This window comes from Lissotriton helveticus, chromosome 9 (genome assembly GCF_964261635.1).
Source record: "Lissotriton helveticus chromosome 9, aLisHel1.1, whole genome shotgun sequence".
Taxonomy (NCBI): domain Eukaryota; kingdom Metazoa; phylum Chordata; class Amphibia; order Caudata; family Salamandridae; genus Lissotriton; species Lissotriton helveticus.
In genome coordinates this window covers 750,851,450-750,876,732 of record NC_136070.1, presented here as the reverse complement: position 1 = coordinate 750,876,732, position 25,283 = coordinate 750,851,450, and the positions used below count along the sequence as shown (strand labels likewise).

Here is a 25,283-nt window from a genome sequence, read left to right as displayed (position 1 = left end):
TATCAATTCAAATTCTGTTCTCTAGTGCCTCGAACTGACCTAAATCCATACTGAATGTCTGACAGTTTATTATTATCAGCCCAATCTGTTAGACGCTTCAACAAGACCCTACCCAGCACTTTTACTTCTGTGTCTATCCATATCCATACTAATATTATAAAGAGAGAGCCCAAACCTTTGAGGCGGGTAATCTCAGTAACCACAGCACCAATCACAACACCCAATACAGCGTTGGAAAGGGCAGTTGCAGCAGAAGGACATAGGCTATGCAGACAGCCACCATATACATGTATTTTTATTTTTATTGTTTTTATTAACTTTTCAAGAAACAGTGGTGTTAATCACAATCATACAGTGCAAGACATACAATTGTACCGTAGGACACCATATACATTTAAAAGGTAAAAGAACCGTGCCAGCAAAGTAGTCCCTTGTGGGCTTGTCTGCGTTGTGACTAACGCTGGGGGCATGTGGTACGGCCATCACATCGTGGGCTGTGGGCGTGACAAACGCTGGGGGCGTGTCTGCCCTTCATGCCATGTGAAGTCGTACATACAAGTGCCAATTACGTTGCTGCGCAGCATCAAGGGGCACGCTGGGGGCGTGAGAAACGCTGGGTGCGTTTGTCCGGCCTTCATGCCATCTGAACGCAATTGTGCCACATCAAGGGGCACGCTGGGGGCGTGAGAAACGCTGGGGGCGTGTGCTACGTTCCGCCCTTCATGCCATGTGGGTCGTACATTAATCAGAAGATCGTCTGCTGTGGCCGTGTGCTGGGAGCATGACAAACGCGTTCAGCTGGAGGCCTGTTAAGTAACATTACTGCAGCCTCTCCTGCGCGCTGATACTGAACTCTCTCATTCAACTAAATTAGACGCGCCTGCTACCATCAACCAGGGCTCTAGCCGGGCTCAGGCGGCGGATCAGTACACTAATTACACGCGCCTGATAACATCAACCAGGCCTGCATCTGGGCCTCAAGCGGGGGAACACACAAATGAGCGTGACTGCGGGGACAATTACTGCAGCCTCTCCTACTCGCTGTCACTGAACTCTCTCATTAAACGGAATTACCCGCGGCTGATAACTCTCTCATTCAACGACATTACACGCGCCTGCTAACATCAACCAGGGCTGTAGCCGGGCTCAGTCGGCGGATCACTACACCAATTACACGCGCCTGCTAACATCAAACAGGGCTGCAGCTGGCCCTTCTCCGTCCCTATTCTAATGAAACAAAAAATGTTGTCTACAGCACGATTTTAAAATAAATTGCCCTTGCCAAATACACACATTACACACATTCTATTTCATACCCGGACAACGTCGGGACGGGCTGCTAGTCAATTAAATATAACGATAGCAGGCTGGATTGTCTCTATTCCCTTTTTTGAATGTGGGAACTATAACTGATTGCTTCCAAGAAAAGGGTATGTGATCCTGTGCTGCTACATTCAGATGTTGGGTGATTAGTGGAGCCCACAAATCTATACATGATTTAAAAAGGTGCCCTGGAACCCCATCTGGGACCGGCGCCTTCCCTGATGACCATTCTATTATGCTTTCCCTCACCTCTTCTAGCGCAAGATAGACAGTGGTTCCTTTAACAAGACTGAGAGGCATATTAGTTGGGGTAAATTCATCCCAGAGGATTTTCTAAGGAATGTGGTCCAGAAGAACAGACATGAATTTGAAGTGTGTCTGAATTTTGCCGCTTTGGTTATTTTATTTCTTACTCTTCCTCTCAATAGTGCTTTCAGGTTGATTGTATGTTGGTCTTGAGATCATATCAAAAAATGAAATAATGTAAACAAAGTGTTTTTTTTAATAAAAATATTTGGTAATTCCTTTCAGTGTGTCCTCTTTGTGAACGTAGAGCATGGGCCTGAGAAGGCTTGTTTTAATAGGTCGTATGCCTCAGACCGTAGGTCCTGTGGGCCCAAGCTGTGCTGCATTACCTTGATAGGGTGTATTCATTTGGAACCTAGGAAATATGCGCTCTAAAGCTAGACATGATTGTGCTCCTTTGTCAACCATAGATTGTTAGCTTGCAGTTCTCCTTGATTGGCTGGTGGCCAAACAGAGGTAAGGCTAGTAAGTAACCTAGAGGAGACTGTGTCCAACCCAGACATTCTTGGAATAAAACTCATTAGTCCTGACCACCGAGAAATCAGCATTGTTAACGTTTATGCCCGTGGCTTACCCGGTGGTCGGAGCCAAGTGTCAATTATAAAAGAGCTCGATTCCCTACTTGGCTTGATAGGGGGGGATAAGTTTGTAATTGTAGCTGGGGACCTCAATTGTACCATCGAGCCCCAAGGAGACAGTGGCGAGGACTTTGCTGCAGAAGAGGATATGCTCTGGAATGTTCCCCCCCTTGACTTAAAACCCACTAAAAAAGCGACAGAGGCTGCACTCCATTGGTTAGGTTTTTGTTTTGAATGGGGGCTGAGAGCAGTAAATGGCCGATCAATTTCAGATACAATGGGTAGGGCCACATTCGATAATGGGGTTAGAACGAGCAGAATCGATTACTTTCTTATAAAAATAGAGTACTGGTCATCTCTGTTGGATATGTTTGTTCATCCTCGTCCGGAGAGTGATCATATCCCTTGGTTCTTAGTTTGAAGCTTGAAAATAGACCAACTGAAAGTTGCCCCACCGAGTGTGCAACTGCTGAAGCCATATTAACAAATGACAGACGGAGGGTAAAATGGAATATGATAGTGGAAGACCCTGTAGTTCTAGATAAGATCTCTAACCTAGTTTTGAGAAGTCTGCATGACATGCAGGCATTGGCTGACCCTCTGGTTAATAATTTGGCGCAAATAAGTGCATTACATGAACATCTTTTTAGATCTCTGAAGGCCCTCTTCTCTAAAAAAAAATACAAAGCCCCTGGCCCCCTCGGTTGCGAAACCAGGACACAGATGGTACAACAAAAATTGTCTGGAGGCACAGAGTGCCTTGATCCTTGCCCTAAAGACTCGTATAAGTGTAGATATTAGGAAGGCAAGGCATGAGTATAAAAAGATTTAGAATGAGGCAAAAAGGGATTGGGAAGATTTGTATTGGTCGGATTTATATGAGGCAAGTTTGTCTAATAACCAGACTAAGTTTTGGCAGATCGTAAAGTGGGGGAGGAGTAACGATTTGCAAACCCCATCCAATCATGTTGCCGAAGAGGATTGGGTAGTTTATTTCGAATCCCAGTTTAAAGGTACTGAAACAGTGGTTAGCGGTGTATCGGAATCAATTCCCGCACAGCCAGGACCGTGGTGCCCCCCGTAGCATTTGAGTGCAAAGATACAGAGATTGCACTGGGTCTCACGAAAGTTGGAAAGGCCCCAGGAATGGATTGCATTCCGGTTGATTTATTTAAACATGCCCCTGGGCTGTGGGTGCCATACATTGCAATACTTGCAAACGCTATCGCAAACGGTGCCCCAATTCCGGACTCTTGGTTGGGAGCTGAAATTCTCCCCATATTTGAAAAGGGGGATCGTTCGGTCCCGGGGAACTACCGGGCAATTAGTCTGATAGACGCAATCCAAAAATTAATATCTAGGATGGTGTTGGCTGAAATTCAGGTCTGGATGGATAGTGAGAACATCTTATCCCCCATGCAGGCCGGTTTTAGATCCTGTGTCAGTACGATCGACCAGGTGTTCAGATTTATTCTCATTTTTTGGAAGGTGGTGTCCCTGGGTGGCGGAACGATCTACGCAGCATTTGTAGACCTAAAGTCTGCATTCGACCTTGTCCCCAGAGTTAAGTTATGGGAGGCCTTGAGAATTATGGGTATGCCTAGTGACCTCTTGGATCTGGTTATAAGACTGCATGAGTGAAACTATGCACAAGTTAGATGGGGGAAGCAGGGGCAGGTCACTCAGAGATTTCCAGTATCACGTGGGGTACGCCAGGGGTGTGTCCTAGCTCCGACTCTGTTTTTATTATTCATTAACAGAGTAGTGCAGTTTATCGCGGACACACCGACAGATGCCCCTTCCCTGGGTGGCACTAAGTTTCCACTCCTTATTTTTGCAGACGATACCCTCATTCTCTCCAAAACCCAAACGGGTCTGCAAATAGCACTGAATAAATTTTAGGAATTTTGTAAGATCAATGACCTACAGGTCAATGTGAGTGAAACCAAATTCATGGTGCTATCAAAAAATAGGTCCCAGGCGGGTTATGTCACAATGAATGGTATTCGATTGGAGCAGGTGGAAACAATGACTTACCTGGGGGTAATCCTTCAGAATAGGGCCAGGTGGAAAGAACAGATCGATGGACTCTCCTTGAAGTTTGCCGATCAGACGGGGTGTCTCATTAAGGAACAGAGAACCTCAATAACCAAAAGAATCGGTCCTGCACTTAAAATCTTCAATGCTAAAATACACTCAGCAGTATTATACGGTGCGGACCTTTGTGGTCACTCGGATCTGTCCTCCCTTGTAAGAGTGCAAAACAAATTTCTGCGTTCCCTAGTGTTTGCCCCAATCAACTCCCATGAAACCTTTATTATTGGATCTAGGATGTCAACCGATTGATGAAGCCGCACGCTTCAGGACTATTGCCCTGTGGAGGAGGATTTGGTCAACTCCAGAACTCGCATCTTTTGCAAATGAAATTCAAGATGTTAGATCGATATTAGGTTCTGGTAACCTCCCCTGGTTCAAGTCTGTTGAATTCTTGCTAGAGAAAATGGGCTTAAGTGAGTTATGGTTGAACCCTGGTGGTAATGTATTCCCGCCAAAAGAGGTATTTAAAGAACTATATTGGGCGGCCCAAAGGAACCAACTTGTGGTTCAGTCTGATTTAATTTCCCTGACTGGTAGGTTCCTTGTTTGAAATCTATTGGGATGTTATTACCAAGAGTGTTGATAGAAAATTGTACCACCAGTTCAGGGTTGGGACGTTACCACTGAGATCCTTTACAAAGAAATGGGGTACTCCGACCATGGCCACTTGTCCATGGAGTAGCGACCAAATAGTCAGTTGATCATGTTTTTTTTGTCTGTCCTGCTTACTTAGCCCCCCGGAGAAAATGGCTAAAACCAATTTGTAAAAACCTGAAAACTCGGCTGGAAAAAGAGGCTATTTGGCGGCTGAGGACAATAACTTCTGCTCCAGTGGCCATTGCGGTCGCTAAATTTTTGGGATGGAGCTGGGTTATCAGAGCGAGGCACCTTATATCCACATGTTGATAATGTTTTGATGTTTTCTTATATTTAATGTAATTCTAGGGATGTCTTTATACGCTTATTTAATCTCGTTTTCTGTATATTATTTCTTTGGTCAATTAGTATCACAGTGAAATGGTGTTACAATGTATAGGAAAGAGATGTGACTGGGTTTTATTACCAGAATCATGATTTTAAAAATCTGTCTTTTTAATTCACTTATACTATTCTTTCCGATAATTGCTGTAAATAGAAGAGGATAGTGTTTTAGCATGTCTTTAATGATGAAATTTATCGAAATAAAGACGTTGAACTGAACTGAACTGAACTGATCGTTATTCGTTTCCCAAGTTGATACTGGAAAGATTCCTATGCAGTTGAGTTGTTAAACAATTCTTTCTGGTGAATGTATTTAATCATTACTTTTGTGTTCAATGTAATGTTTTTCCAACAGTCTTGGTTGCTGTATGGCCGTAGAGAATGGAGTGGGAAAAGGATGTATTGAGACTGGTTGGTGATGGAGAATTTCTGGGGAAGCTGATAACTCTCAGAGTGATTATCAATTTGGATAGTAGTAATTTTATTTAAAATGGATGCAGAAATGAAAGTATAGTCTAGCACTGCTAGCCTTGTGTTCAAAATGTGTGTAGAATATAAGCTGATTTTCGGGGAACCTGACAGTTAATGTGTGGAAACCCATACTTTCTATGATCAGAAACCAACATTCTGAGCAGTTTATCTCCCCTTTGAGCCGTAATGGCCTAGGAAGTGATTGCCCGCCCAAGCGTCGCATATATTATTGTGGCGTTCTCAAAGTGGGTTAAATGTCAGATTTATATTTACATCGCTCCTAATAACCAGATGGATAACAGCATGGGTGAGCAATAGTTCTGTCAAATAGTTTTCTATCTTATTGACATTTTTAGACGTTTCCTTTGCAGTAGGGTTGACATATACATTTGACAAAAGGATAGGGCCTGAATGAGATCCAAAATTTCAATTGTCAATACTAATGGTTAAGAAATTGAGAAATATTTTTATTTTAACTAACCTTTTGATTAATACATATATAAGAAGATCGCCCTTTGCATGCCTTTTATTTTTCGTTGATTCCACAAGTACACATAATTCTGAATTATCCCTCTATTGGTAGTTTTTGTTCTATGTTTCTTGAATGCAGATAATGTTATGAAGGTTAAGAAGGCATTGCTTCACAAATGAAACAGATTTTTCCCATGTCAGTCACATTCCAAGACAGAGTAGTTACTTGCCTTTTAGGTTCTTTGTTCCAAGTGCGTTGGGGGATGCAATGAACTAGTGCAGTCACTTTCTCAAGATATCAGAGAGAGCAGTTGCGATCCAGCCGCAGTCATCTCTTTGAGCTTTGCTGGAGTATTTAATGCACAACGTCTTCCCTGCAAATTTGACCATGAAATTGTAAGTGGAGTGATGGTGGTGGATTGAGAAAGCTGATCTGAGTAAACATCATTTTTTAGCTTTTATGATTTGGGGTAGGATGTTAACTTTGGCAGTGCTTGGTAGCAAGATGCACTTTCCTAGTTTTGTAGAAAGATGTGTTGAGTAGAGAGCCTTGGTGGTTTTTCACCAGGATTCCCCTTTCTTCAAAGATATGCTTCTGGAGTATTAAGCTAGCTGCTTCTTCCGATGTCAGTAACCACCTTGGCGTCTGTTTTTTTTCTAAGCAGATGACATTGTATTGTTGCATTATTAGCGATATTGCCTCTATTCGAAATGTGTTGCCTTTGGAAATTGATTTTGAAAGGAAGATTGTTATCAATTTGGGATTTCTGCCAGTATTCATTAAAGCAGAATCTATGGTGTTGCTTCCTGCTAAATTAGAAATTTCGGCCCTTTCATTTTAACGTAGATGCTGATTTATCTCCAGAATTATATTTTCATTGTTGGCTGTGATAAAGAATGACTCATTACCACACATCTGGTTGTTATCAGTGGTTATTGAGTGCTTGTTGAAAGATCTGCTGTCTCCGGGGAAAGAAGTAGCTGATTCTTTTGTGCGGGATTGATGATTACAAGTGGGTTCCATTAGTTCACTTTCCCCTTTCGCTTCAGGAGAAGTGACCATGTGTCTTTGTAATTGTGGAAAAAGTTTCTTCTGCTGCTTGGGTGTGCTTTCACTCTTTGAGAATGATAGAAGGTTCTGTTGCTTGTGCTGCAGACATCAATGGTTTGAATATCGGAAAGAATTTTGCTAAATCTGCGTTTTGTCTATTTTTTTTTCTGCCGCCTTTGTTTCAATTTCTTAATCTTTCTTTTGCATTTGGACTCAGTAGGAGGGTTCATCTTCTCGAGCAACGATGGAAAATTTGTATTGATTGGCTCCTTTTCGTCATTGCTACCAATTATATTGTTTGAAAGCTCAATAAAATGAGAGTTTGAGTTTAGGGATACAACGGAAGATAGAGCTGCATGGATTTCGGCACATTGAATTATCAGGTTACTGTTTGGACACTCGAGGGCACAACTGAAGACTGGTATTACGAGGTTTGTTGACAACGGAACTTCTGTTTTTTAAGTTGTTTGTTTAGAAAAAACTTTCCAAGTGGTATTTTTTTATTGCTTTAACTTACTGAACAACATTGCTGACAATCTATGAAATAGTGGTTACTTTCTTTGAAAGGAGAAAACATAAACAATCCAGAGGTGGTGTGGGGATTTACTTCTGTGTATTTGTTAATCCTTGAATGAATTTATTCGGACTGTCAAAGCAGAGATCGAATGCCGACATGTATTATGCTAAGGTTTCTGATAGAGATATTTGTATATCGAATTTATTTGATTGCAATTAGTGTGGCTTGGCTGTAGCACAGATTGTAGTGAAAAGTCGTCTCCAAGTCTCCTGTCCAATGTTCATTTGTGGATTTGCTTCTGTGGAAGGAGTATCATGCTGGCCCATAAGTCATTTGCTGCCCTTGGCCTAATTTCACTGTAATTTTCAGATTTATTAAAGACTTTTCTCATTTGTCAATAGGTGCCTCAATAAGAATAGGATTAAGAGGTCTGCGCATTAAGGGTTGGTGTTCAGGATTTGTACGATGGGTATTCTCCCTGAGCCTGGAGCATTGGTGTCCTGAAGCATTTCATGTTTAGTCCGAATGAGCGGAATACATTGGCTCTCATCCCCCTTGGTGGGGTTGATGATGGAGACACATTTACTGCGAATTTGTAATTCCAGTGAGACTGAGGATGGAATAGTTGTAGGTAGTCTGAAACAAGATAGTAAAACTTTAATGTGCAGAGTTGATTTAGTTTACTCTACCGGTGGCAGCAGTCGAAAGGCTTGTTGACATTTTTTTTATTTGTTCTTTATTGCTCCCTGTTTTTATGGCTCGTATACTCGAACTTAGATCCACTAAACTATCTCCAAAGTCTGTTTATTGGTAAGCCATTATGTAGACTGAATGAGTCTTAGTCTCAGACTAAGGTCTGCTTTGATCAAAGCAAGATCCCAATGGATATTTCACCCAGCCAGCTTTGTAACTGCCTCATGCTCTAAAGCATTTGCTACATGTCTGCCTCGAATAATGGCTGGCACTGCTCCTCCAAGTAAATGTTTTCCATTTTCTGTACATGTAACATGAGCTATAATTTTCAGATTTTTATATGTCTATAATTGTCTGAGCTACTGCACCTTTCAAAAAGTTCTAATGGGAATAAAATGCTATCTTTTATAAACTTTCTTCAAGTTAGCATGATGGGTAATCTGCAAGCCCTCAGTACATTTTACGGCTATTCATTTGTGAAAAATCATCTCAAAAAGCTTCAGTAAACAATGATGTACTGTAAAACCATAACACCATGCTCTAATTAACTTTTGCAATCGGGCCCCTCGGCCATACATGCCACATTAGCCCCCCCTCAGTGACTTTTGTAAGGTACGAGAAGTGTTGTGCTGTAAATTGGCCGTAGTTTATTATGCATACAAAACATACCATCTCATGTCACCTCTTGCAGGCAGGAAGACCATTGTAAGACAAACTTAACATTATTATTTCACTGATGTTAAACATAATTTGTAATCTTTCTCGTTTCTGGTAAGGGGATGTCTTTGTCTCTTGTCTCTTACTCAGTATATTTCTGGCATCAGCTTGCTACGGTCTGTCAGTCTGGTTAATGCACCTGTCCCCTTAGGTAGGATTTTGGGCTGCAAGAACTGAGTCTGTGTTGCCGAGTACTTCTAACTCTTAACCTTGCTGGTGAGAGGTTTTACTTGGGTCCTTTTTGTGGTCTTTTACCACCTACCCCTCAACCCTCTCAGGGTCTGGCGACTGTGATTCTGCCTCTTCCGGTTCTCGGTGTTGGGTGGGTGACACTAATATCTTCTATGGCGCACGAGATGGCCAGGAACTACTTCACAGTTTGCCTGTGTGTTGGAAGCTCACCTTTGGTGCCTCCTTTATCTGTGCCCCCCCCCCACCCCCCTTTACAATTGGCTTATTTGTAGGTCACCAGCCGTACTTGTCCAACCTAGGTGCTCACCGAAGTTCGGCTGACATTCATGCCTCCACGTTTCTTCACTTACTTCGTCCAAGGATTCACTTTTGGTGTGCTTCACCTGCTCCTTCCTCCATTCCCTGCTAGTTTCTGGGCCTACGCAAGTGCCAATTTGGTGTCCCACATGCCCCTTCGCCGGACTTGTCCTGGAACCTCAACCAAGTCAAATCCACAGCTGTACAGAGCCAGCTACATCGGCTCGGCTTACGCATTTTACTTACTTTAAGGGTGAGAACCCAACCTGCTGTGCCACTCTCTTATGATGTCAGTAATAGCAATCATGCCCTCCTTCACATGTACTGCAGACTGGCTTCCTATTTTCTTTCATGTATCTTACTGTGATGATGTTAAACTCTGAACGGAATTTAGTTCGTGCCTCCTTGGCTTTGTTCCCCGTCATTTTGTACCAATCATTTCCTGTATATATGATTTGTTGAGTGACACGCTATGTACTGCCACGAGTTCCATGTGTACCTGACCAAACACACTGCATTGGCTCGAGGTTATAGGGTGTTTAATGTAGATGGAATGTAGGAATGTTGTGATGTAGTTTGGGCGCTGGTATTGCATGCAGCGTTTGCTTCCTGAGAACTCATTTTCTCCTGGAAATAGCACCTATAATAAATGCCTATGGTAGGTGTTGGCTGATGGCACGGCTCCAGAAAGAGCTAGGCTCCCTTTCTTCACTCCTCTCTGCTGCAGATGAGATTTCCGCAGGGAATTATCCAAGCCACTAACCTGTCATTATTCACGAGCTGTTGAGGACTCCGCCCAGTGCTTCAAGCTCATTAGAGAGCACGTCTTATTCTGCAGTGGGAAATTTATGGTGTGAGGGTGAATGAAGCAGGAGCAGTTCGAATTACCCTTGTACACTTTTTAGAGCGGTGGATTCACATCTGCGGAACTTTGAAGTGAGGTGTCCTACCATGGTGCAAACCTTCACAGGATCAGGGGGGCCCAAGCTGTCTCGTTATGGGAGCATGCATTCACTGGTGATGCCAAACCACATGCGGACTACAGTCTGGTAAGTGAAAGGGAGTGTTCTGTTGAGTGGTTAAGAAGAGGGTCCCTATTCAAGGTGTATGAAGGCAGCTTTTGCTGCAAGACATCTGTTCCCTGATTTACAGACTTGGTTTGTGATCAAAAGGAGAACATGCCTGTGGAAAGGCTGCTGAAGAAACTTTCCCTTTTCAGTTTTTTGCTTGTATTTCTGTTTCATCACCAGTTCATAAGTTTAAATCTGCTTTGCTGTCTTATGAGGGTAATGCTATGTTGCTGGATGATTGTGATCACAAACTAGAGCGAAGGACCAGATAAAATGCTGCTTAGGAGGATCCACACATGAAGCCTTTGATTGCACTGCAACCTTAGTGTAAAAAGCACCATAACTGGAAGTGCAGAGGAGATCTCAGATCTTAACTGTGATTTCTCCTTCTAATTTATGGATGGCAGCTGACCCAGTAGTGCAAAATTAGTGTACGCAGAGGGTCAGTGCTATTTATCTCATGGTAGCAGTGTTGCAGTCCTGTTCGTTGTGCATATGGTGAATAAAAAGAAGAGCAGTACGTGACAGAGTCCTAAAAATGCACTGCAATACGTGGGCTCCCAGTGTGCATACATGGTATCGAATGTTACAAAATGTGTTCTTTTTAATGTTTCTGTTGGGTTGGTGCCCAGATAACGCTCTGAGAATGACTGAGTAGTATTGTTATGAGTCCTTGGGTGAGAATTCACATACAACAACAGTAACTTACTGTTATTCTCTTGGGATAAACTGTTTTAAAATCATGTGATGATGCAATGAACCTCAAAAAGAGTGCCTTCTTTTATATGTTGTGTGTCAATGCACAAACCAGGTATTTCATTTCCACTGTTTTCTAATGCTGTTCCATAAAGGTGCGTTACAAAGGGGGTGGCATCTGAACCAATCAAACACTCACACCCAGTCAAAAGATCTGGGTTTAATCCATCACCGTTCTTTAGCCCACTCTGCCACCCCAGTTCAGACATGGCCATATGCAAATCAGTCTGACCCTGTGCCCTCATGGGAACAGTCCATCCCGAACTGCCAAGCCATGCCTTCCCTGGACAGGGAACAAGCTTCCAAGGACGGGTTTCTGGCATTTCAGCCGTCTTCAGCCAGGCTTGCTTGAATCCAGTGGCAAAGTGAGCAAGGGACTCACGTCTGAGCATACCCTGCCAACTTATGGCGAACAAAGCGGTACAAAAGGGGGTGGTGATGGACGGAGCATCTGAACCAATCAAACACTCACACCCAGTCAAAAGATCTGGGTTTGACCCATCACCGTTCTTTAGCCCACTCTGCCACCTCACTTCAGACATGGCCATATGCAAAGGTGCGTCAAAACCTCAGACAACACTTCTAATGCAAAACGAGGAAATATAAACATATGCATGAATAGAAAGGTTGTAAAACGGATAGTACTATTTATACAATTCATATATATTGAGTAAGAAGTGGTAAAATGAAGTATAACTGTACATATGTTTTGAATCCAGTAAATCTTGCACTCCCTCCTAATTGCTTACCTTCCTTACAGTGCACATTTCCTCCCAGTATCCGTGCAGCACTCCTGCAGATTCCCAGTCACCAAAGCCTACTGGGATCCAGCCCCTATTCTGGGTTTAATGTGATAGTGTTTTTGCCTTGGACACATGGTTATGGAATTCTAAGAGCTCCTCGGTCTTTATGAGCTCTACTCAGAAGTACCATTGTGCCATGGAGGCCTTCAGAATGCCAAGAAATGTTACCATGCTTCCAGGACAACCATTCTATAATAAGTAGGTATTATTATGCCATTGATCCACACACGATGTCAAGAATGTCTACCATTTGTTCATAACTAGCATTATGCCTGAGATAGGCACCATCATACAATGGACGTCCATTAATGTGGTGTTTCCGGAAATAAATTAAGCATGAAACGAGGAGTAGTTCTCGAGTATAGTTTAATCGCCTCATCCACCAACAGCCACAGGTCGTAACTGACCTAGAATCAAGTCACATTCTTATTCTAAGAATTATACAACATTCTTGTTCCATGAAGCGTCCCGAGCAGGGAAGCTAGAACCTTAAAGGAAAAGGTGCATGTTAAAGAAACCCAACATTACACATCTCCCTTCTTTACAACAACTTAAGACGCAAAAAATCAAAGTTAAAAGAAGACAAAAAGGAATTAACAAATAGAGGAAAAATGAACATTGCCTACACGTAATCTTTCATATACATTGGAGCACTGCGTAATCTCTGACTCCTCCCACGATTATTGGATGAAAAGTTGGAACAGGATGGAGAAGGGTTAATAGTACCAAGAAGATTAGAGTCAGAATCACAGTCAGTATGAGCAATGTTTTTTGACTTAACAACCACAACTCGACTTTTGTTCCAAATCCTCCCATCCTGTGTTTTGATTGCATTACCAAAAACTTTAATGACAGGCCTGACATTAGTGTATTTTGACCAAGACCTTCTCCCAACAGGTGCCTTTATTTTTACAAGGTCACCTACCTTTACTTCATGAAACTTAACACATTTAACTTTGTCAAAGTATGTTTTCCTACAAGTTTGCTTTTCTATTTCTCTCTCTCTCCAAGTACCAACACGATTATCAACAAACCCCTTTTTCAGATTCATCCATCCTGGACACCACATTGTATTTGGAACTCTTCCCTTGAATAGTTCAAAAGGGGATTTTCCAGTGGTCAAGTGAGGGGAGCAACGGTATGCATCAATTCTTTCCTTTAGTGCTTCTTTCCAATTCAAACCACTAGCTCTAGCTAACTGAATACATTCCTTTAATGTACAGTTGACCCTCTCAACAGCACCATTTGTTTCAGGATGGTATAACGATGAACGTTTATGTACTATACCACATTTGCTAAGGTAAGCATCAAACGTGGTAGAACAAAATTGCGGACCATTATCCGATAAAATTATATTAGGAAAGCTCTCCCTCATAAATATATCAGATAAAAATTTGATAATAGAACTTGAGGTTATGTCATTAACAGCACATCCCTCTATCCAACGTGAGTATAAATCAATTAAAACAATCAGATAAGGTGTATCAGATACTCCTGTGAGGGGACCCAAAATGTCAATCGCTAATTCATCCCAAGGATGATTGGGTAAATCTCTACAAACCATTGGCATTTGTCTGACTTTTAGAATTTTGTCACTTGCACAACACTCAACGCAATCTCTGACCATACGTTCTATTTCTAAATCCATACCAGGCCACCAAAATTGGGTACGTATCATCTCCTTGGTTTTTACTATGCCCAAATGACCAGAGTGTGCATGTAATAATAACTTTTTCCTCAAAGAAGGAGGCACAAGCCTTAAACCACGAGTTAACATGCCATCAGAAATGGATAACTCCTGGGAGACCAGAGACCATGGTTTGTCTAGACGTTTATTATCCTTTAATAAGGCTAATACTCTAATCAACTCTTCATCTTTTAACAATTCTTCTTTCCACTCATCTTTTCCTACTACTCCCTCTGTAACCTCACAAACATTGAGATAGTCATCTTCATCGATGTACTCCTCATCACAACATACATTATCACCTTTCACCAACCTTGAAAAACAATCTGCAGCCTTGTTTGACACACCAGGTAAGTATTGTACTTCAAAGTCAAACTCCTGTAAAGATATTATCCACCTTCTAATCCTTGAAGGGATAGAATCTAAACCCTTCTTACAAAAAACTTCTTTTAAAGGTTTGTGATCAGATTTGACAATAAATGTAGTTCCCCAAACCAAATTCTTGAATTTCTTAAGTGCCCAAAATATTGCCAAAGATTCCTTTTCAATAACGGAATAATTTAGTTCCGGACCACGAAGACATCTGGATGCACAGGCAATTAGGGAATCATGACCATGTTTGTTTTGAACCAAAACTGCTCCTAATCCCTTATCACTTGCATCAGTGAATACGTATGTAGGTAAGCCAGGGACAAATGCTTGTAAACATGGAGCCTTCTTTAATTCTTCTTTTATCCCCTCAAATTCTTTTTTACACTCATCTGACCAGTCAAACGTAACACTTTTAGCAGTGAGTCTCCTCATATTCTTTGTCTTATCTGCAAAATGTACAATAAACTTTCCATAAAATTCTACCATACCGAGAAACGATAACAATTCATCCCTACTAACTGGTTCAGCCATGTTATCGATAGAAGTAACTAAGTCTGATTTTGGAAAAACTCCTTCACTCTTAATGCAGTGACCAAGATAATTCACCTCCTCCAAACCGAATTTACATTTCTCCTTTTTGAGAGACAAACCAGAGTCAGACAACCTTTTTAACACATCACACACACGCTCATTGTGTTCTTTCATGTCTGACCCAAATATTAAAAGATCATCTTGATAACATTTTACCCCTTGAAGTCCTTTAAGTATATGTGTCATGATTCTCTGAAATACAGAGGCCGCTGATATTAATCCAAAAGGCATTCTTTTGAATTTAAAAGTACCCATGGGTGTTATAAATGCGGTTAAGTCTTGACAAGAGGTATCCAATTCTACCTGGTGGTAGGCAGATGCCAGATCTAGGGTAGTAAAGTACCTTGCACCCTCTAACGTACCTACGATCTCATCTATATTAGGTAGCGGAAATCTGTCTACCACCACCTCCTTATTTAAAGCTCTTAAGTCAATACATAAACGAATTTCTCCAGTTGGCTTCTTTGCTACTACAATCGGCGCCAACCATTCTGTTGCTTCTACTGGTTCAATTATGTTGTTTGCAATTAACTTTTCAATTTCCTTTTGAACTTTCACTTGTTCAGCAAGTGGAATCCTTCTTACCTTTGCAACTATTGGAATCGCATCTTTTTTAAGCTTTATACAATGCTTGTAGTCTTTTAGACATCCTAACTCATCTTTAAATACAGATGGAAATTTTTCTGCAAACATATCAGACAGGTTTTCTACCTCTAGTATTTGTACCTGAGGTGAGGCATTCGGATTAAGTGTAACACCTAGATCACGTTGGTCTCTCCAGCTAATTAATGCGCCCCCAAAATTGGTAACATAAATCTTCCCTGGAATAATTCTGCATCCCAATTCCATAGTGGCCATGAAATATCCCAAAATCTTAATCGGTTTGCTGCCATAACCTAAGGGTAAAATATCACTTTTTAATAGCTTTACATCTTTTCCAAAAGTTTTATGCAGCAAATCTTCATCAATCATAGTGATTTGAGAACATGAATCAAATTTGAACTCAATCATGGCATCATCCACTTTAACTAAATGTGTGGGATGTTCTAATGGACTACTACTAATCTGGAAAGTCAGTTTTCACTTGTGGTTGAGACCATCTTTTACTAGTATTATCTATTTTGTTTCCCTTTGTTCTACAACATTTTGAAAAATGACCCCTTCTCCCACAGTCATTACAAATAGATTTCAAAGCAGGACAATTTGGAGAATTAGCTAAATGACCATTGTTACCACATCTGAAACAAGAACATTTGTTAGACATATTAAAATTCGAATTAAATCTACTCATTCCATTGTCATTTTTTCCACTGTCCACCTTATCTTCTTTTTTGACCTGACAAACAACTTCCTCAACCTTTGATTCAGTTTTCTTCTCTGGTTCAACCAACTTCTCTTTTTCTCCTTTTAATTCATCCACACATTTCGTCATGTGCTCTACTTGCTTTGCTATTACTAGTACTTCTTCCAAAGGTGGTTCATCTTTCAGCCATAGTTCCTTCCGAATACTGTCATGAGCACATTTCAATACGAACTGATCTCTTATTCTTTCCTCCAAAGTTTGACCAAACTTACATGAAGAAGCTAATTTTCTTAGAGCAGATACATAGTCTTCAACTGACTCATCCCTTTTTTGACCTCTTAGACCAAAATGGTATCTTTCCATTATTGTGCTTAACCTTGGGAGGTAATGACGATCTAACTGTTCTATGGCTATTTCGTACTCATTTAAGTTCCTCTGTTCCGATGCTGTGAGTTCTGGTAAATGCTCTAGTACATCCTGACCCTCTCCTCCTAAGCAGTGTAATAATAATGAGTGTTTTCTTTCTGCACTTAGGTTTGTGCCACATACTCTTGCGTAATTCGCAAATATTTTCTTCCATTTCTGCCATTTCACGTTTGGTTCACCAGGACTTATAAAAAAAAACGCAGGTTGGGTTACGTTTTGCATTTTTCCTTTTTTTTTTTTGAAAAAAAATGAACTAATATTTTTGAATTGCAATGCAGACTGTGTTCTTCTTTGTAAATATTTATTATTGTTTTCCTTCAAAGATTCACCTATAACATGTGATTTTACTTGAATAAAAAAAACTTGTCCCTTTAATAGGTATTGTTATGTAACAATGACTTCTTCGCCTCAACTCTGCTTTATTTTCAGATTTTTTTTTATTTTTATGTAACAATAGGAATAAAGACTAAGTAAAACAGAGATATTGTTCTTTTCATCTGTTTCTATAAACAATGTACTTTTCTTAGAATTGTAGAAGAGAACGTTTAGATAATCCTTTCCTCTGTTTCCTTAAACAAAGCTTTGTTCCTTTCTTGGAATTGTTGGAGAGAACGTTTAAATAATACTCGTTCTTTTTCCAATTATGTTTGTCAGTGAAACGCAAAGGACGCGGTTAAATCACAGCGTCCTACGTCACAGAAGCGCACGTGTGCGCAGTGCGTCACTGACCCGCAGAGAGGCTTTTCCTGAAACGCGCTACGTTTTAGAATTCCGATCGCGCTCCTTCACGCGAGCAACTTTAAATTGTAACGTTAACGCGGAGCGCGTTATTTTTTTCTTTTCTTTTTTTTTTTTTAAAGTCCCCTTTTAACTTAAATGTCCTCCCGCTGTACTCCTCACCGCACCATCCAGTCAACAAACGTCTTCTTGACTCGCTTGATCAGCCGCTGGGAAGACAACGCTTCCTTTTCAAGTAAATCAGCCTCTGGGGAGGAAGATCGATTCGGGGAAGGCTGTGTGTTGAGGCATCGAGGTAGGATCGTCGCCAATATTAATGTGGCGTTTCCGGAAATAAATTAAGCATGAAACGAGGAGTAGTTCTCGAGTATAGTTTAATCGCCTCATCCACCAACAGCCACAGGCCGTAACTGACCTAGAATCAAGTCACATTCTTATTCTAAGAATTATACAACATTCTTGTTCCATGAAGCGTCCCGAGCAGGGAAGCTAGAACCTTAAAGGAAAAGGTGCATGTTAAAGAAACCCAACATTACAATAATATGCCAAGAATTAACATAATTAAGCCCAAGAGTGGCACCATCACACCATAGATACCCACCGTGTACCAAGAATGTCCCCCATTCTGCCAGAATCAGCATGAATGACCACAGTATCAGGGAACGTCCTAACTCACGAACAACCCTGAGCCCTCCTCTCACACCTGCCCAGGCCCCTTAAGCATTTGTTGGGTGAACACCAAAACATTCACCTCTATTTTGTGAGCTGCAGCTTACCCGTGCCTAAGATTTCAGTGAACCAAGGACCAGGAGGTGGTAAGAAGGCAGACTTTGTGCTGTCTCTTTACTGAAGTTTAAAAGTGATTTTCCTCTACCAGTGAATGCATCCCTTTCACCTGTTTTGCTTGTGGCTGTTACAGTTTACAAATTGAAAATTTTACCTGCCTGTGATTGCATCATTTCTCACCTATTTTGTTTAAAAATCTGAAGTTTTACTTGCCAGTGACTCTCATTTTACCTGTTGCATAGTAGGCTTTGCAGTCCAAAATCTGATTTATTTGCAAACTTGCCAGCGACTACCTGATTTTCCCTCCTAGTTTCTACCTTGATCTGTGCTCAGACCAGTGTGTTAACCCCTTCGACGCTCATGACGAGCTGGGCTCGTCATGAGGTAGCCTCCTGCTACGCTGATGACGAGCCCAGCTCGTCATGTAACATGCGATACCGCAAATCCCAGCGTACGGGCGGAATTCCGCCCGCACGCATGCGGTTAAGCAATCCACCCACAGCTTCCATTTTGTCGTAGCAAGTGAATGAAACCAGATTAACTCCCCCCTTAGAAACAGATATTATACATCAGAGACAGAACAGATTGTGCTTTGAGACTGCAGTCATCTGCTATCAGTTGTTTAAACTGTGTTTGGAAGGGGATTGTAACATTAATTTTTTTTGCTAGGCAACTGAGATGTTTTAAGTGTTGGAAAAGCAATATTGCTAGAGGGCAACGTTTTTAGGCCCTTACCTGCAGAACTCCAGACTGAGCCTATCTATCACCTATGAGATTTTGAATTAAGGAGCTGCTCCCAGCCCCTTGCCCAGCAAACACTGCCTGAGGTCACAGGCACCTTCTAAAGGCAGCTATTGAAAGTTACAGTTGTGCGCTGATTGGTGGCTGTATACAGTTTTTCTATTGGATTAGCGTTAGTGTCCTCATTGGTTGAGTATTTAAGGGTGATGATTGGTTCCTGGGTCACTGATTCTATTGACGTAGGGCTTAGTGATCTGATTGTTGGATAGGTTTAGGGTTTCTGATTGGTTCCTGGGCCCGGTTTTCTATTGAACGTAGGGCTTAGGGTTTCCTGCTAGACTGGCTACTGGGAACAGGTTTGGGACTAGGGCTGGGGCTTTCTATTGAACGTAGGGATTAGGGTTTCATACCAGATTGGCTGCTGGGACTAGGGCTATGATTGAGTATAAGAGGCTGCTGTCCAATTGCTTCTAGGGCTTAGGGCTGGTGGTGTGATTGGCTAGGGCTAGGATTCCCATTGGCCGAAGGGGTCACCTTATTACTAGGGCTATTTGAGGCCAGGTTTCATGGCACCTCAGCCCGGGCGTCGAGGCGGAGGGCAGATAGGATAAAGGCAATTGCCTATTTGAGACTAGTTGCTACTAGTGCCATACATGCTGCCCACTTTCATATACACCAGCACCCACCCCACCTCACCCACAAACAGAGTAACACACTCACAGTAAATGTACTCCACTCATTTACTACAAACCAACTCAAGACAAAGTTCAATTTCAGCACCCACTACTAAACTCCAGAAATGAAACCTATACACCTTTCTTTCTCAGCTACCACACAATTGCTCCATAACCTACAAACAGTACACAACTCTATCCAATACCACTAACCCATCCACTCATCACTAACCCAACCCAAATCCTCACCATACTTTACTATATCCCATCCACACACACACTCCTTGCTATATTTACTCCTAACAGACCCCTTTTTGTCACTAACAAGCCTATACTCAGCCTTCCATCATTTCTCCGACCAACACCCTCCTCTTCTTTCTACCACAATAACACAACCGCACAAAACTTACACTCCACTGCACCACACATATGCATCTTGCAGCAATCATATCTGAGACAAACACTCTTAACTCTACTTCACCCCCCTCTACACACAACTTACACTCTATTCACAAACACATCACCACCTCTCAACCATACAACTTCCCCTCACAAACAATACTATTCAAACAAATCCATCTCATAAAACAAGTGTATCAGTACCTCGTTTCACTACTTCGTAAAAACCAAACCCATCACCCACACCAGCACAACAAAATCTCTCATGTGCAACATCTCATAATACTTTCCTTCACAAACTATAGAAACACACACACCTTTCAGACTACATAAATGAACAAACTCCAATGCCAGGCCTTCTCTCTTCACCCACACCTAAAATATTATACAGCAACACAGTAACTCTTTTAACCGTCTCTGATCAATTGGACAATTTAAAACCTTACTACATGACCCACATGCTGCACCAATACCCCTAACTCATACACTTTCCACCCTAAATAGATGCAAACAAAACAAGCAACGTGCCACAACTCACAACTTTGCTTCTCTGAGTTCACTGCACAACAAGGGTACACTACAAAAACAGCACAGCTCAACAACTATTGTTCAACCACCGTCTCCACCACCTACACACACAGACCCATCAAATGCGTTCTTAGCCTGCTGGATGAGGAACACGATAAAAAAACAGCTACATGATTGCTATCCTCATAAAGCTAATACCAAAGCTAAGGACACACCTGCTACAAGCCCACAAACTACTGCTCACTATTTTACAAAACAAAGTCACGCTATTACCAAAGCATGTTCTCTAAACGGTCTACTAATTAAATGTTTGATCGCTCTCTAAAAGCAAACATCACGTCTACGACCTTCTCACTGACTTAAAACCTGACATACTATTCATAACTGAATCATGGTTTGGTGATGATATGGCTCCACTCCTGCATGAAGCCATTCCTCTAGGCTATCAAACTATCACCTAAAATTGTATAGGCAAAAGAGGCGGGGGCATAGCTGTTCTATTCAATCAATCAATCAGAACATTTGTAAAGCGCACTACTTACCCGTGAGGGTCTAAAAGGCGTGGGGGGAATGCTGCTACTGCTTGAATAGCCAGGTATTCAGACACATATTACATATCACTAAAGCTGATGATATCCCCATAAAAGATTGTGAGGCCTTTTTCACCAGATACAATCCTACACCATCTTCCTCCTGTAACTTCCTTCTTCTTTACAGAACTCCACCTAGCAATGCAACATTGCCAGATACACTTCTAGACATGGTTTCAAACCCCATAATACTACAAACCAACTTATGTATTCTGGGTGAACTCAAAGTTTGGTTTGACAAACCCAAAATGCCCCATCCGAAAACAATCATCACTGGCCTAGACGCACTGAACCTGCATCAGATCGTCCATAAACCCACACACATCGCTGGACGCATACTAGATGTCATTTTTGCAAATACACAACTATTCACCTTTGAAACATTGACTCAGTCACATGGTCAGACCACCATTTGCTTTCCTCCAACAAAAAACAACACAAAGTGACGCACCCTAAACCACCTTACATGCATCTATTTATCGTCTGTGGAACAAACTCCATTTGGAAAACTTAGCACAACTCACATCCAGTACAGATCTAGACACAATACATTTTGTTAAAAAAATATGAGTGGCTACAGGAAGCTTTTGATATCCTAATACCACTAATAGCGACACAACAGAACAAATTAAAACAAGCACCTTGGAGAACTTTAGAGATAAGAGATAAGAGATAAAACAACAAATTGGAAAGCTCCAATGTGCCTGGCTCAAAACAAACACCAATCAAGACAGACTAAGCCTACAGAAACGTAACAGATTATACAAGTCAGTTATCAAAAAAGCTGAGAAAAGGTACTATTCAGAAAGAATTCAAAATGCTAAATGTGCAAATAAAGAATTCTATAAAATTCTCAATGCATTTCGTAAACCAAATTGCCTTGAAAGGAGCTCATCCCATTACTCAAGATTTCACAGACAAACTGGCAAATCATTACACAGCCAAAGCAAACACGTTGTGCTTATATTTAAAACAAAGACAAAGCACTCGCACCGTCACTTTTCCAAAACAACAATCCAAAAATCCTCTAACCTAGCCTCTGTTCCTTCCAACACATTTCATACGATGACTTTATGGACCTGGCCAAAGCAAGCAGGCCTGCCGGCAGCCACTCTGGACCTTGTCCACTGCAAACACTCTGCTGCCACACCAGTAAGACAAATCAGCACCAATTCCTTAACTACGGAAATATTTCCAGAAGGACTCAAAAAGACAGACATACACCAATTACTGAAGAAAAGAAACTTGGACCCTCTGAACCCTGACAACTGCAGACCGATTACAAATGGAACTTTCATGGGCAGGCAGACTGATAGAAACAGCAGCATTCACCCAGATGTCACAATTCACTGAAGGCAATGCCATACTTTCAGACCTCCAAACTGGGTTCCATCCAGGAAGAGGCACAGAATCTGCCCTTGTTGCCATCTGAGATGACCTTAATAACACAGTTGATCACAACAGGGATGCTGCACTACTTCTCTCGGACCTCTTAGCTGCCTTTGACATGGTTGACCATGACACTCTAATACAAAGACTCTACAGAACTGTCATCCATACCCCCCTTTCTCGTCCAAACCATACTTCACAAAAGCAGGGTTCCCACAAGGATCTATCATCTTGTCCATCCTTTTCATCATCTACATGAAGTTATTACCAGCACTGATCAATCAATGTCACCTCATGTGCACAAATACGGTGTTGTAAACGTCTGGAGCGGACTGGAGGAAAGAATATAAAGTCAAGGAGAAAAATATCTATAAACTAAGCCTCATGATACACAAACAGTTACTTTTCAAGACAAAGTAGTTCTTTGCTAACCAAATTAATTTAGCAAAAAACTCAGCCAAGGAGCTCTTCAAAACAGTAACTAACCTGGCGCACCCTCGCCCAGCGAATATCTTAATGAGCCAGCGATTATGCGATGAAATCGCCTAGTTTTTCTCTGAAAAAGTTGAGGCTATCTTTGCAACATTCAAAGGACCAACAACTGTCAGGACAGTGGACTCAACAGAGGGTCATAAGTCTAGTTTTGATAAGTTCGCACCACTATCTGTTATGGACACTCATAATCTTTAATGTCGACAAAATTAGGATTCCCCTATGATCCGTGTCCTGTCGCAGTGTGCAGCATCACGTAGTAAAAAGTGTTGATGTACGCTACTAATTCCCAAAAATAGTCATAATGGAAAATTAGTGTAACCAGTTTTAATAAGAATTTGGGAAACACAAAAATAAACAAGCGTTGGTAAAGTCAGAAGGTCTGAAATTGGTGGTCAGCCTTTTGGTTTTGTAAATGAGTGACTTGTTTTGGCATGGTTTTTGTAAAACTATATTGGTGTGTGAGCTCACCATTAAAACAATCATTGGCAAAAGCAAAAAAAACAATGTTGGTCTCAAAAAGCACACATTGCACAGTCTTTCCTGGCACTGAACAAAATGACTGTTCCGATATGTTCCTTGTGAAAGACCAGAATGTTGTCACTTACCGTGAAGCTAGCTGATAGACAGAGAGAGACAGAATTTTAATAAACACAAAAGGTCATTCTTAACGTCAGACCTAATTAGGGGCCCAATTAGATTCTCAAAAATGCACCCATGTCCTTGGTAAAGTGCCGATATGACTTTTGGGAATTCACCAGCCATTTTATAGAATAGGCCATGAAACAGTACTGCTAGAAAATATTTGTGAACTGCATTTCAGCATAAGCAAATATGCAGGTGTTGATTTTCTCATGCGAAAACCTGAGTGTTTGCAAGTTCACTTTTCCTCCAACCACTTTTTTTCCAACCCTGGAAGAATTTTTATGTCTGCCATTGTCAGGAGTAAATTTCCAACCTTTCTCAGTATGAGAAAAGATTAGAAAAGAGTTGATGAAAACCCTTAAAGCATACAAGTTAGTAGGTTTGCACAGACGCAAAAGGGCATTCCAACCCACAGACTGATGCTTACCATTACCTTCTCCCCCAGTATGTAGATCTGCAGAAACATGGTAACATAAGGGAATTGCTAGTATTCAAACCCTACTATGGAAGGAGCCCTGGCATTATCATATAGGCTATTTCAAAGCTCTTATATAATGAGACTGCTGCCATAATTTGTCGCTGCATTACATGGCACAAAAGGGACAAGTGGATATTATTACAGGACAAGTAGATTTATGAAGCAACCTGTCCCATGGACAAGTAGATATTTGATTAAATTCCACACCCCTGCTGATAGTTACATTATTCTATGTTTTTAACAGGTATATACGTGACTACATAAATAAGTAAATCTTTTATCATAACTATTTATCCACAATTGCTTCACTATTGAATTAGAATTTTTATTAAAAAAACAAATACAATCATTTAAAGTACAACACTTGAAACATGGAGTTTATTAAATGCGTCTTTAATCTACATATACTACCTTCCTTATGCATATATTTACCTTCCATGTACTTATCTATATATTTATCACTTTTCTGCTAATTCAGCATATCCAATGCACTACCCTATTTCTCATCCTATCCCGGTCTCAATATATCCTCTACTTACACTCTCCTACTCTATAATTCATCCCAAACCCCATACCACAACTATGACCAAATAACCCTTTCTAGACTCTTCCCTCCTCTACCCCTCCTTGCATCATCTCATACCGCTTTTACTATTCAGATCTCCCAAACAAGCCTTTCTAAACCCTTACCTCTGACTTTTTCCCCCTCCACCTCCTCTTGACTCATCCAATGACCCCTCCTACTGCTATGAACTCAAAAAATATTCAAGACCCTTCCCTCTTATATACTGCATTCCCTCTTCTATGTCTCCACTATTCCGTTTCAATCCAAATAAGACTACCCTGTCCATCACGCAAATGAATTGCACATTTCCCTACACTAATTCACCAATAATCCTTTATGGAAACCTTTTCCCTCTTTTCCACTATCCTTCTCAATCCAAATAAATAACATATCTACCACTTAAATTACTTTACTTTTATTTGGGGGGGGGGGTTATATAGCGCAAACTAGACCGAAGGAATCAAAGTGCTTTACATGAGGACTAGTTGCTCTACAGTCAGACACAATCCAAATGACTAACATCCTCTACACAAATTACTTTCATATTTCACTATAC

The 25,283-nt window shown here is 41.2% G+C and overlaps 1 protein-coding gene across 14 annotated transcripts in view; it reads left to right on the top strand.

Moving 5' to 3' along the window:
• Positions 1-25,283, top strand: part of PPP1R13L (protein phosphatase 1 regulatory subunit 13 like) — a 1,016,088-nt gene that overhangs the window by 418,678 nt on the left and 572,127 nt on the right. For 7 of the 14 annotated variants that reach the window (XM_078660877.1, XM_078660876.1, XM_078660874.1 and 4 more), the window contains one exon: positions 10,600-10,743. The exons of the other annotated variants lie outside the window; for them this stretch is intronic. In XM_078660877.1, the coding sequence (XP_078517003.1) occupies positions 10,646-10,743 (98 nt within the window). In that variant the 5' untranslated portion in view covers positions 10,600-10,645. The remainder of the gene's footprint in view (positions 1-10,599; positions 10,744-25,283) is intronic. 14 annotated transcript variants of the gene reach the window in all.